Consider the following 13585-nt stretch of genomic DNA (forward strand, 5'->3'; position numbering starts at 1 on the left):
CTGCCCAGAGCCTGTGGGACGCCCAGGCACAGCAATGCCAGGTTTGTGAAGGCACCTGAAGTGTTATTTTGCAATTTTCTTGTCGGAAACATTGGCCAGGAGAGATGAATAAGGGCTGGCCAGACCTCAGGGCTGCACATCCGTGGCAAGTTTTTGAAAAGTCAAAATTGTAAGCTGGTTTGGCTACAGATGCTATGTTATTTGTCAAGAGAAATGATTTGGCTCTTGGGTGAGAAGAGAGGGTCATAAAAACAGCTACACACAGAATCTAAATGTGGTGGTGGTGCAAAGTCTCCCCCCACCTTGGTGCTTGGCGCTATTTCCTCCCCACCTGGGACACATACAATGGGCCGGAATGTCACGTAATGGTCCAACGTGAAAGAAAGGAAAGGTGGAGAGCAACGGACCAGAACGCTATGGCAACCCCTCAGCGTGCCCGGCTCCCATGACTCCTGCCCTTTGAAAATAATAACTATAAATCCATCACTCCTGACAACATATGGAGGACTGTGGCCACGGTGCACGGTGGATACCAGGACCCCAAGATCCAGCGAGTTCTGGGCCGGTGTAACCGCTGGAAAGTGCCAGAATATCCCATTGCCCGAGCTGGGCCCGAGTGGGAACATACCTGACAAAAGACAATTATCTCGGCTCCTATAAGTAGCGATTCCAGTGAGACCCTTTGAGCTCTCCTGGCTCACAGCGGGCTGTGGCCACCACCTCCCCGGAGCCAGGAGCCGCTCAGGCTGACACCTGGAGGAGCAGAGGCCAGGGTGAGAGAATCCCTCTCCAGCCTCAATTATGGCCCGTTGGGGAATGCCGATGCACTGTGAGTATTTACTCGAAACACGGGAAAAGAGAAATCGTTAACTATAGGCTAGTCTCTCGTCCACCTCTCCACCTCTGTTTCTGGCGTGCACATCAGCTTTACAGATGCAGATGTTCTCTTTGTCCCTGCACATGTAGGAGCTAAAAGGCACCCCTCGGCTTGTTGGAGTCTCCCCCTACTAAGAGATTTTGATCCCAGCAATCAGAGACAAGTGTGTGTGTACGCGCTTATATGCTTTTCTTACATGTAGACGTATTAATTTGTGATAAACGCTTTTGCTCATATGTGGATGTATTGATTGGGGATACCTTAGAGCCAGTTGGTGTGGATCCTGTCATCTTCAAATCTGTAATTAACTCGCTGTTCAATTATTTTGTTAAATCACTTTGTACATCTTTCAGTCGACTAATGATTAAGTGCTGCTAAAATTCAACCTCTTGATCTACCTCAAGTCACTAATACATTTTGAATCGCTGCGAAATCATAACCGTGTCAAGTATTTCCATCCGCGACAGATTGGCATAGTCGGCAGGATGGCAAGCAAAATCACTGAATACTTGCAAAAACGTGGTATTCAACCAAATCCCACCTTCCCAGAGGATTGGGCTTGTAATAATCGGCATAACTGGGAAGAGGTAGAGAAACAGTTAACAAACACTAGAGGTTCGACTAAAGTTGGGAAAGACAAAGGTATAATTTGTAAAATGCTGGGAGTGTGCCTAGAAGCTGCCTGGCAGGAAAGAGGAAAACTTACTCAAAAAATACAGGACTTACAGGACGAGCTCGAGGGGCGCAAATCTACACAACTTGTTATCAGTTAAAATAGAACAACTGCAAAAAAACCTTAATGAATTTCAATTAAAACAACAAAAACTTGGAGAACGTGTTGAATTGATGCTAATGAAGTCTCCAAATGCCCCCGACATAGTTCAAATTAGAAAATTAATTGTGTCTCCTGAAGACTGGGATGGTAACAGCTGGGATGATTCAAAAAATAATGGCTCGGACAAAGCTAATTCTTTTCATCCGCCTGAGCCTCCCCTACTCCCGGTCAGACCAATTATTAAATCAGAAGTAACTGCAGGACTTCTGGGCGGTGAAGGAGAAAGCACTACTGGAACAACTCCATGTGATTCAACTCTGAAGACCAATTTACAAGATCGTGATGGCCATAAGCCGAGAGAAACCAAAACCGAGTGCCTACGGGGAGTGTCTCTAACCGGGGGAGACAGAATTTTGCTAGATGTCAAGGGAGCCAAGAGCTATTGGGTCCCTGGCGTCTTCTTAAATGCTGGGTCTGACCCCCCAAAGGACTCCCACTCACCAACCAGCTGAGTAGCAGGTTGGGCTGGTGGCACCGACGTTTTAGAGAGGCGAGAACCCCTATTAATTCCTATCAAATCTCTAAATGAGCTCTCTGCAGCTTTTACAAAGGCTTCCTGTATTCAAGCCATGCATCAGCATGACTCCGTTGATGCTCCTGTAACTCCTGCTATGCTTAAACCATTAATAAAAGGAGCCCCTGCCACACTCAAACCTTTCCTTATTGCAAAAAGGGATGAAATCCAGAGGAACTTAAATCATAATGAATGAATAAATTTAACACAGACCATTAAAGAGGATGAAGAGGAAGATGAGTGAGGCATGTCGCAGGGAGGTCCCCACCTGGGTAATGTTAATGCATGAAACTATCGATCATATGTGAGAAACGGGATGGGACGGAATTCCCAGTGAAACAAAAAATACAGGTTGTGCTGTTAGGCAAATTCAGCACTCACATCAAAATAGCACCCAAGAACCAAAACCCTTCGACCAGCAATTAAAGGGCCAGGAGTGGAGAAAAGAGTTATGGAATCAAGCATTGGCGCTAGGAATTCCTAGAGCCGTGATTCAGAGACAGCTGACTAGTGTCATTCTGAGTCTAATTCAAGCATTCCAGAAACGACACCATCCAAACACTCCAACTCCTCCATTGTGGGCTCCTAGAGAGAAAATTAACCCTTTCTGCCCTTATAGATATCAGTTACAAAACATAAAAGAAAGAATTAATAGTGGCTGGAAGGTGATTGGGCCTACCTGTCTGGAAAGTAGAAACTTACTAATGGCTAAATGAGAGTGACCCTTACATTTTAATTCCAGTTGGTCCTCAAAAGCAATTAACAAAATTTTTCATTGATACTGCACTGCAAATTTCAATTATTACACAAGAGGATGCTGACAAGCTGGGCTTACGACCTGAACGGCAAAGAGTTAAAGTTACTGGCATCGTGGGAACTTCTGCTGTGTGCCAAACTGCAAAAGCTAATTTACGGCTCCCTGGTGAAAAGCGTATGACATATGCTGCATCACAAAAGGGGGTAACCTGTTCGGCCTTCCCCGCTGAGACAGTTCTTTCTTTTTTCTTTCTCTTAAACAGAAATGACGAACTCCACCAACGACATCTTGGGAAGGAACAACATCTCTAACGAACCCACTCAATAGCACAGTGGAAGTGATCCCACCTTTGACATCGGCATCTTCCCAGCATCGTGTCTACCTCTTCTCTCCCTTGCTGCATCGATCTGCTGGGATATACCTCAATGGCAACAACAACGATGATGGATACACGCCCTTTCCCCACTCTCTCTCTCTCTCCTCGTTGGAGTAAGTACGCTTACAATGGCCCACACACAAGACCCATGGGACCATGCACTACTAAGATACCCTGGAAGTCTTGGAAGACCACAAAGCAAGGCAGGCCTAAGTCTTTCTACTTTAGTCTTACATGGGGAAAAAAGTATACAAAAAAGAGGAATGGGGCTGGGATGACTCCCATCGAATGGCTCAACTCCAAGCCATGCCAGAAGAGAAAATACAAATTGGGTGCCAGGTAATCAATGGATCCACGTTCCATAAGCCAACCGAAATAAAGTATTTTGTACTGATTTCTCTATACCAGAAAATCACAACAACAATTGTTATAAAATAACAGAACCAAATTCAGTCCACTGATATAATTTCACCTTTACCAAACCTGTAATTGCATTTCGTATTTAGGGCCATAAAACCACAGATCTACTATTTGATTTGACAATTGGCACACATAATATATGGGACTCGCGTACAACAGGATGGCCATAGATCCACGCTCGTACAGGCTATAATGAGTATGCACCCAACACTTACCCTGCCAAATCTCTAAATTTGTCTGTAGTAGTGTTACGCAATAATTTTGCCTTCCCTAAACAAAAATGGATTATAAAAGATGATGACAAAGATTGGCAAATTCCATCTCTAAAACGGATAAGTGGAGACACCGTTTCAATAGGATGCCCAATTGAAAACCATACTGAGTGTGCAAAAGCTTTACACATTACTGTAGAATATATTGGAAATAAACGTGATTTTGACCACGCACATGTTTGTCCTTATGGACGTGAATATTGGTATACCTTTACCACATCCTGCTCAGTACTCAGAATGTGTTTCTGGGCCAACTTCAATTTCCATTCCAGTTTGGCCTTCCAGGTTGAAATCAAAATTCAACAACCATCTTTGCCAATTTGGCCTCCTATCAAACTGTCTCCTCACATTTATAGTGCAGGCCCTTACAGAAGTAAAAATACAGGACAACAGCGAGTTCTCTTTAACCCCAGTCGGTCCCTAAAAAGACTGGAACTAGCCCTGCACTTTAATGTGTCACCAATTAGACCAGACTGTTCTACCTTTCTGGGAGTCGCTCACGCTGGCTGGCTAGCATGGCTACACGCGTGAGCTTTTAACAATAAGCAATCCCGAGGCGTATGCTGGGACACCACAGGGTTCCTGGGAACAGGACTAGGAGTACTAGATAGCATAGACACTGAAGTCCTACTGAACAAACTTATGGCTGCTACCATGATCTTACCAAACCAGACCGCCCACTAAAGCCACCTTTCTCAGCCTTGGGAGCAAGTCAATGGCTCCTATCAGACATTTTACCTCATTGGGAACAAACTAAAGAAAATGCTCATCAATTAATTGTAAAAGCCCTCAGAGCAACCCCAATAAGATTCCGGAAACTGGTCATATATGTTGGAAAAGGATGTGTCTGCACGCGAACATTGTGTCAGTCTTTATTGATAGATGATCTTGCCTATAACACAACCAGTCAGCTTAACTTATGTGTGTGCAACTTTTCTATGATTATTGGTTGTGATTTTAATTTTTCTGTACCAAAAACTGCTCACGATGATTTGTCTTTTGATTATATGTTATACCGTGAGCTACAACCCACAGCTGTTAGAATGAATCTAACTATAGTCAGACAATACCTTCACCACCCCTGATTTAACCAACCTTCTCTAACAAGCATGAGAAACCGTACAAAAGACTCTTATCACAGTCCACCGAAACGTCGAAGACATACATTGAGTGTGAAAAAACATCAAAAAGATAGAGAACAGCCATGGTGGGAAGTCCTGTTTGGATGGTCTCCAACGGCGACTGGAACACTAAACCTGGTGTTGCACCCTATCGTGATCTTAGTGATCGCTGCTATAGTGCACTTATTGTTAAACATTGTTCAGAGTTTGGAGGATGGCTAAAATAAGTTATGTTTTTGCCAAAATTTCCCTGCGTATACGATGTCATTTAACCACATTTAATGAAAGTCGGAGAGAGTAGCCAAACACAACATTTCCCTCAAATTATAATTGGATTGCGGCATTCCCTGTTTATAGGCAAGAGGCAGGCACACTGCCGCTCTACGGACGAGATAAATTGACTTCAGTCACGGGGCGGATTGTGGCGGTGCAACACCCCACACACACACACACTTTGGGCCACTCAGTGCTTGGCGCGATTTCCTCCCCACCTGGGACACATACAATGGGCCAGAACATCACGTAATGGTCCAACATGAAAGAAAGGAAAGGTGGAGAGCAACGGACCAGAACGCTATGGCAACCCCTCAGCGTGCCCGGCTCCCATGGCTCCTGCCCTTTGAAAATAATAACTATAAATCCATCACTCCTGACAACATATGGAGGACTGTGGCCACGGTGCACAGGGGATACCAGGACCCCAAGATCCAGCGAGTTCTGGGCCGGTGTAACCGCTGGAAAGTGCCAGAATATCCCATTGCCTGAGCTGGGCCCGAGTGGGAACATACCTGACAAAAGACAATTATCTCGGCTCCTATAAGTAGCGATTCCAGTGAGACCCTTTGAGCTCTCCTGGCTCACAGCGGGCTGTGGCCACCACCTCCCCGGAGCCAGGAGCTGCTCAGGCTGACACCTGGAGGAGCAGAGGCCAGGGTGAGAGAATCCCTCTCCAGCCTCAATTATGGCCCGTTGGGGAATGCCGATGCACTGTGAGTATTTACTCGAAACACGGGAAAAGAGAAATCGTTAACTATAGGCTAGTCTCTCGTCCACCTCTCCACCTCTGTTTCTGGCGTGCACATCAGCTTTACAGATGCAGATGTTCTCTTTGTCCCTGCACATGTAGGAGCTAAAAGGCACCCCTCGGCTTGTTGGAGTCTCCCCCTACTAAGAGATTTTGATCCCAGCAATCAGAGACAAGTGTGTGTGTATGCGCTTATAGGCTTTTCTTACATGTAGACGTATTAATTTGTGATAAACGCTTTTGCTCATATGTGGATGTATTGATTGGGGATACCTTAGAGCCAGTTGGTGTGGATCTTGTCATCTTCAAATCTGTAATTAAGTTGCTGTTCAATTATTTTGTTAAATCACTTTGTACATCTTTCAGTCGACTAATGATTAAGTGCTGCTAAAATTCAACCTCTTGATCTACCTCAAGTCACTAATACATTTTGAATCGCTGCGAAATCATAACCGTGTCAAATAATTCCATCCATGACACATGATAATATGCTTTTATTATTATTATAAATGCTTTAGATAGCTCTAAATAGGTGCTCACAGCGTAGCTTTATGCCAAGTTCATTTCAACTCAGAAACTGCTCTTCAAATATCACTCACCAAAACCCTTGGTACAGCAGGCCAACACCCCCCCCCCCTACTTCAGATGCACGATAACGTGCACATGAATGCAGGTATCATTGCGAAAACTGCCAAGGCTCTCGATTCTCCTAAGAAACACTAACAATGTAATAAAAGTAAAGGTCTTTGCAAAAGGTATTCAAATTGTAACCTGGAAATCTGCATTCCTGAGCAAAAGCAAGGCAAGATGGGCAGGGGAATTTGCAGGCCATGTGCCTTTTATTACTACCTTGTGAATGTTTTTCCTTAAGTGCTTTTTCTCCTGCTTGTACTTTCTACTATAATTCAGCTCCTGTTGTTTCCCTCCAAGCTGGAAGTTACGTGACAACTGGATAACGGCAAGTTCATCATCACCGAAATGCCAAAAGAGGAATTACCAAAGTTAGAGTGGATTTTCCATCAGATGATGACAGTTTGTTGCTACAGCTCACTGGATCTGCATGGCTAAGTACCCCACTGGGCAGAAAAAGTGCCACTTCCTTAACTGTCTATTTGAGGGCGCCTGACACAATGTGCTTGACTTTGACATTCTTTTAAAGTGTAAAATCAAAACTAAATTTCGCTGAGGTCCTCTGTAAAAACCGGCAAAGGGTAAACTCGGCATTCCTGCTAAACAAAGAAACAGAGAAGAAAAAAGACCTGCCCTAAATAACCCCATAAAGGAAAAAAAAAAAACCAAGGGGGGCAATTCTGTATCTCTGTATAATCCTTTCTCTATCACATTTGAGTGTAAATGCTTGGTCTGCAGAACAGGTGTGCATCATATGTAACAGCCAGCGCTGGTGAAACAGCACGTTCTCAATGAGTGCAGAGGGCACTTTGCAGCATTTTCCCTGTAGCCCCAAATTTTCTTTCCCCGTCCTCTTGCAGATGGCCCATGATTCCCCCAGGAAGTCAGTAGGAGCTGGTCACCGAACTGTTACTGGTTTCCAGGGGTGCCGTTCCTTGGTGACCTTCAGAGTGTACTGTTTGAGACTGGGGCAGTGCGTGAGGAACGCTTCTACCACCTCCTGGCTAACCACACAGTAGCAGTGGATCTCCAACAGATTTCTGCACTGCCTGGCCAGATCGATGAGCGAGGAATTCAAGTCCTCCGAGGACGTGGTTTGCAGCATCAGCTTCTTTAAAGTACCGCTGTAGCTCTGCGTGACAAACCTAATCTGATTTACCATGTAATTATAGGTATTAAGTTGCAGTGTGCTCACAGGTATATTCAGCTTTAGGATCCGTGGGATTTTGCAGGCAGGGACCGTATGATCAAACTCTAGGTCTACACGGAGTTGAGGATGCTTTTGACTTACAGCAGCCCAGAGCTCTTCTGAGATAACCGGTATATATTTGTCCAGGCGCTCACAGAAAATGTCTAAGTGGGTGAAAGCTGCTCTTTCGGGCTTGAGCAGTTCCTGAAACACATCATCAGACAAACTGGCATAGTAAACCCCCAAGGCTGAGAGTTTGGGACATGCTCTGAGAACTTTCCCAATGGTGCCTGGTGCCACGTTGCACACCAGGGTGCGGTTGTTGATGAACAAACTGTGCAAGTTTGGGTTGGTGGTAGCCAAGAGTTCAACAAGCTCGTCGTCGAGAGTGAAGGGCATTTGTCGAAAATCAATATGCTGAAGATCTATCTGGTTTGTAGTGGCACATATATTCCGTATGCTCTGTAGGATGTCCTGGCCAGAGTAGAAATAGGGGTTCTCCCCATGGCACACAATGCACAGCTGCTGCAGTTTGTGGTTCTGTTTTGCCAACACATCCAAGATGCGTGTCACGTTCTTCCGGTTGACCTCCTTGGATTGGTCAAACACAATCTTCAGGTGTTTGATTTGGCTGAGGAACTGGAGCAAGCTCTGCAGCATGCCTTCCTCATCCTCTGAATCACAGCTGGAAGGGTAAAACAAACTCTTAGTCACCGTGAACGCTGAGCTGAGCAAGAACAGAGCAGATACTCTCCTTTCCTTTACTAGCGTTTCTGCAAACGTCAACAGGTACCCTAGATGTTTCTTCTTACTTGATGCCTGGAGAGTCGCTGTACGGTCAAACACTGAAGGAGTCAGGAGGTGAGAAGAGTCAGTCCCCAGAAAGACCCATCAGAGAAGTCAGTGTCACAACAAGGTTAACTATTCGGTACCTTTGTCTCTTGCCACTTTCAAATGGCAACTTAGAGCAATATACCTAAGGATGTAGTATTTCCCATAAAACCCAAATCAGCAGCAGCACCTGAAACAACCCATCATAAACACACGGTTTTCTCTATTATATAAACAGGTACTAGTCGTGTAAGATAATATCGTCACGCACAGAAGTCACAATTCACATCAATAACCTCATAGTAGAGCGGTGTAAATGTTTGACGTGCACTGGAAACAACAATCTGGTGACGCCTGCAAAGATGCTTGGACATTAGAAACCCACCCCTCTTACCTGATCTCTGTGAAATGCCAAACAGAGCTGGAAGAAACAGCTGTAGCCCATTGCCTGCACACCTGGAAGACCGCGTATCTATCTCGAAGCGAAAGATAATAGAAAATTTGGATGAGGATTTCTTCTGGGAGGTAGTTCCACAGTCCTGGAACTGGAGCGGGCATTTTGCCAATTCAGTCAGGTTTCAAAAATGGGAGAAACTTCCGAAACTGCAATTAATTCTCAAAAGTCCCTGTTCAGAAAAACAAAACAGAAGACAGACACAGACATTAGAATTTATTTAACAAATCAAACCAATGCAACTGGATCACAGAGAAGATCAAAATTTTTTGCAAACTTGAAACTTCACCGAATTTTGAAATTGAACGCAAGAATGAGGAAAATCTGTTGGCCAATTGTTTTGCACAGTTTTTTCAATCAATGCTAAGAAGCTGGGTGATACTTTTCAAGACTTAAAGATATCAGATCAAAGCCTTGGTGAAACAAAGCGCCTTTTTTCTTACCATCACGTTTTGCCACTCTGAGTAATAAAAATGCAAGGGAATTTTCCAGTACTGCTGCACCGGTATTCAAAAAGCTGAGACAGATTTCTCAAACTGTGGGGTGAAAAAAAAACCCAACCTCTTTGCAAGCAGAAGCTCTGCACAGAAAACAGCCCCACATATCCATTTTTACTGACAGTGAAACAGAAGGCCTACAGTAGAAACCAGTAGCTTAATTACAGCGGTACTTGCCTATCATGAGAGGTGACGGTTTGAAAAAAGTCTCTTATTTACTGTGAATCCTGTTCTCAGAAACTGCATTTATACATGTCTGACTTAGAAATGGAAACGCATATTTTGATTAACCTTTCAGGTGAGCTATAATGCAAAAGAATAAATGCCTGGGAAGAAGGCTGTGGTTAACAGGAACAGACCGCTACCTTATTTTTTCATTCCTCATCTTCCAAAAATGTGTTTTATCCATCTTCTAGATTTTTGCACAAATAAAACTACCGACATGATGAATTTTTTCAACCCTCTCATAAACAAGCGACGGATTTTTAAATCCAAACGTTCCCCTTCCTAGGCTAGCGCTGGAGCACGGGCCGAGCCTCGCAATCTCCCTCCGAAGTTCAGGGCATGCCCTCTTGCTATGGAAGCCCCAGGTCCCGCAGCCACAGCATTATTTCAGCATCGCAGGTTTCATGTGAATGAAAACCTGCACTTCTAGATATCCTCGAAGTAGGGAAAGAGTTGAAAAACACGAAGCAAATACGGAGTAGCGATGCAAAAAGCATAATGCGGAGAGGAGCACCATCGCACATTTTTCTTTAATACGCTGCTTTGAAGAGTGACTCATTATTTTGAGCGTGAAGTGGCAGTAGCATAGCAGCTACACTATCTTATCTGCCATCTATCAGTGACAAGCCCCTTTCCACCCACCGCCGAGCTCGAACAGCCAAGTGATACAGTCCCGTTTCCTTCCTGGGAACTCACGATCTTCTGTCATTTTCTCTGACAATCACCTTGACAGCTCGGACCCTGCTTTTCTGCTTTTAGCTGCTTTTAATACCGTCTCTAATACATGGTTGCCAAAATGTTAAATTGCTCTTTGCCCTAGGCAAAATCTCACACGTTCAGCTCCTTTCATTTTCATTACAATATTTTTCCTTAAAGTCGAGCCCTTACAGTCAGGTGAAAAGGACCTTGAATCTCTTAGAAAATAAGGGCACATTTCTAGCCATGGTGATTGTTTGGAAAAGCTTAAACATACGGCCAGAGAGCAGGAAGACAGGCAGAAAGGCAAAATTACTGGCGTTACTTTAAGTAAGGGAATGGCTTTGGGTTGGCAAGGAGCCCGGTTCACAGTCTGTGAACGCTGCGGGCTGGCTTGGCTCCACCTTGCGTGCCTGCCCCGGTGAGGAGAGCCGGGTCCGGACCGGCTCCGGCAAGCCATCGGTGATCTCTGTGCTTTATTAACTAGATGACGGAGCTTTGTCAGCTCTGCGCACGGCAGGCCCCAGGCGGAGGCTTGCTGGGAGCGAGCAGCCGACAACCCCAACAGGAACAGGCGGTGCGGCTCTCAGCCAAGGGGCCCAAGGCGCCCGGGGCATGGCTACCACTCTCCCTGTGAGCCCAGCGGCACAGGGAAGACGCCACCATGGCAGCATACCTCTCGGAGCAAAGCCCCTCTTCTTCCTCTGTACTCCCCGCCTGCGGCTGCCAGCACTGGCTACATTCCGGATGGAGGAGCAGAGGAGGAGATCCGGAAAATCACCAGCCGAGAGCCAGCTGCCTTTCCCTGCCCACAGGGTGGGAGCCGGGATGCTGCGCTATCCTTTATGGGAAGGCACAGATTAATAGCCCTGTCCTCCTCCTTCCGCACCCGTCCTCCCGCCAGTCAGCTAACACCCCTCTTGCCTGCAGGGCTGACCCTTCCCCACACTGCAGCTCCACATTCCCCAAGCAGGCACGCCACTGAATCCCGACACCCAAATCCCACGCCGGCGGAGCCCCGCTGAGCTGCAGCCTCATCTTTATTTCCCAAGCGGTGAAACTCCGAGTGGTTTGATTTCACATTGCGGGATGCTCCCTGAAAGCTCGCACTCAGCAAGGATTAGCAGAAACTCAGGTCTCAGCTGCCCTTTCCTTTCTTACCCCCTCAACATAGAGCAAATAGATTAGCTTCAAGGAAAAATGTTCGTGAGACGCAGGTGAGGGATGGTCCCCACAGCAACTTCCCCCTGTGGTTCCCACAGCACTGCTTCAGGCTTGTCTTTTGTAGGGGAAGGTTGGGATGTCCAGGCTCATTTAAACCCCCTTAACCCTTAAAAGCATGAACTTAAAAGTTGCTTCTTAAACTATCAGCAAGTAAATGCCTGATTTTCAGAAGCGTTGGCCCCACCAGGGCACAGACCCTGAAGGGGACTGTGGGTGCTGCCTGCCCCTGTGAAGGAGAGCACCCAGGAGAGCCAGCATGGATTAACCCCTTCAGGCATTTATTTCAATTATGTTTTTCCTTTAGCAAACAAATTTGATAGCATTGTTAAAATACTGTTGTTGTAAAATAGCATTAAATACATATGTATTTTCAATATATCTATGTATATATAAAAATCTTTCATAATGCTTTCCACTTCTGTTTGAAGCTCAGCCCCGTGGGGAGTTTGCACAAACAGACTGCGGAGCCAGAGTGACAGCAGCCAGCACATGGGCACAAAATCTGGCCCCAGGCCCACGCCAGCTTCTCGCCAGCTGGGGGACAAACAAGGGAGCTGCTGTTACCCCTCCATGCACAGCGGGACATCTATGTGTTACCCCACTGTGCACGGCAGGACATCTATACAAGCAAACGCAGCCTGGGCAGGAAGCTCCTACCTGAAGTTGAGCGCTGGAGACCCAAATCCAGCTCCTTGCTTTGCTTGATGCAGAACCTCTCATGGACTTGGGAAAAGCTGCTTCGCTCTCTCTACCTGTCCATTCGGATCGTCAGAGGAGCGCAGCGGAGTTAACAGCCTCGCCTGGCTCGGAAAGAGGTGGGAGACCGGTCACTGCAGGAAGGACGAAACCAGAACACCCAGCAGAATTCAGCAACTATATTGACACCATCATCTGGAGATGCGAAGACCAGCCCAGGTGTCCCTACCTGCTCACTGCGCTCGGTATCACGCTGCTCTGCTTTTGCTAAGCAGAGTCTCAGAGGTCCCCTCCATCAGGGCTGCTCTCACAAATGGTGCCGGGCTCCCTGCTCGTTTCTTTTGGGAGCTTTCCCCCTTCACCCGCTGCGCTCTTGGACGGCAGTGTCCCGTCGAGCCTGCTGGATTTGCCTGGAGAAGGAAACTCCACATCATCAATCGCTCTCCCCTCCTGAGCAAACCCCTGGGCGCAGTTACAGGTGCTGCAGGGTTACTGCGTTCCGCAATTAAATTACCCCAAGACCACTTTTTCAAAATGAGCTCCGGGGAAGGGAGGGTGTGAGAAATGAACTCCTTCCGCAGCTCAGTAATTACTAACCCAACCAATCTTCGCTTCCACTGCTCGCTCCCGTTAGCGTCGCGGGGGAAGGCTGAAGACCCACCAGCCACACGGTGCTGTTGGCCACGAGCTACGCGGGGTCCAAGTGACCCCGAACCCCTCCACCCCCGACGGAGCAAGGAGCTCTTCAGCTGCCTGAACAAAGTCGTTCCTGACCACCTTACGTATCCTCACCCACACGAGTGGCCGAAGCTGGGTGTCCGTCCAGCCGCCGGCGTGGAGCCCTTAGAGGCGCCAAGGCCCGGCCGGCCCCGCCTCAGCCAACGGCACCGTTCGGGCGGACGCAACGCGGGTTCTCGGGGCTGGCTTTGGGGGGCAATACAAGAAAA

The 13585-nt window shown here is 46.7% G+C and overlaps 1 protein-coding gene across 3 annotated transcripts; it reads right to left on the bottom strand.

The window, feature by feature from the left end:
• Positions 1-6663: 6663 nt before the first annotated feature.
• FBXL8 (F-box and leucine rich repeat protein 8) lies at positions 6664-13570 on the bottom strand. Of its 3 annotated transcripts, XM_074583225.1 has the most exons (6): positions 13431-13570; positions 12868-13048; positions 12600-12772; positions 11395-11559; positions 9241-9472; positions 6664-8700 (listed from the first exon to the last, which is right to left on the bottom strand). In XM_074583225.1, exons 5-6 carry the CDS (start codon positions 9402-9404, stop codon positions 7725-7727), a joined length of 1140 nt encoding a protein of 379 aa, XP_074439326.1. In that variant the 5' UTR covers positions 9405-9472; positions 11395-11559; positions 12600-12772; positions 12868-13048; positions 13431-13570; the 3' UTR covers positions 6664-7724. The 3 variants fall into 3 exon arrangements, with proteins under 3 accessions (XP_074439326.1, XP_074439324.1, XP_074439325.1); XM_074583223.1 differs by lacking the exon at positions 11395-11559 and having other exon boundaries at positions 12600-12742; XM_074583224.1 differs by lacking the exon at positions 11395-11559.
• Between the last annotated feature and the right edge of the window lie 15 nt (positions 13571-13585).

This window comes from Larus michahellis, chromosome 4, assembly GCF_964199755.1.
Source record: "Larus michahellis chromosome 4, bLarMic1.1, whole genome shotgun sequence".
Classification (NCBI taxonomy): Eukaryota; Metazoa; Chordata; class Aves; order Charadriiformes; family Laridae; genus Larus; species Larus michahellis.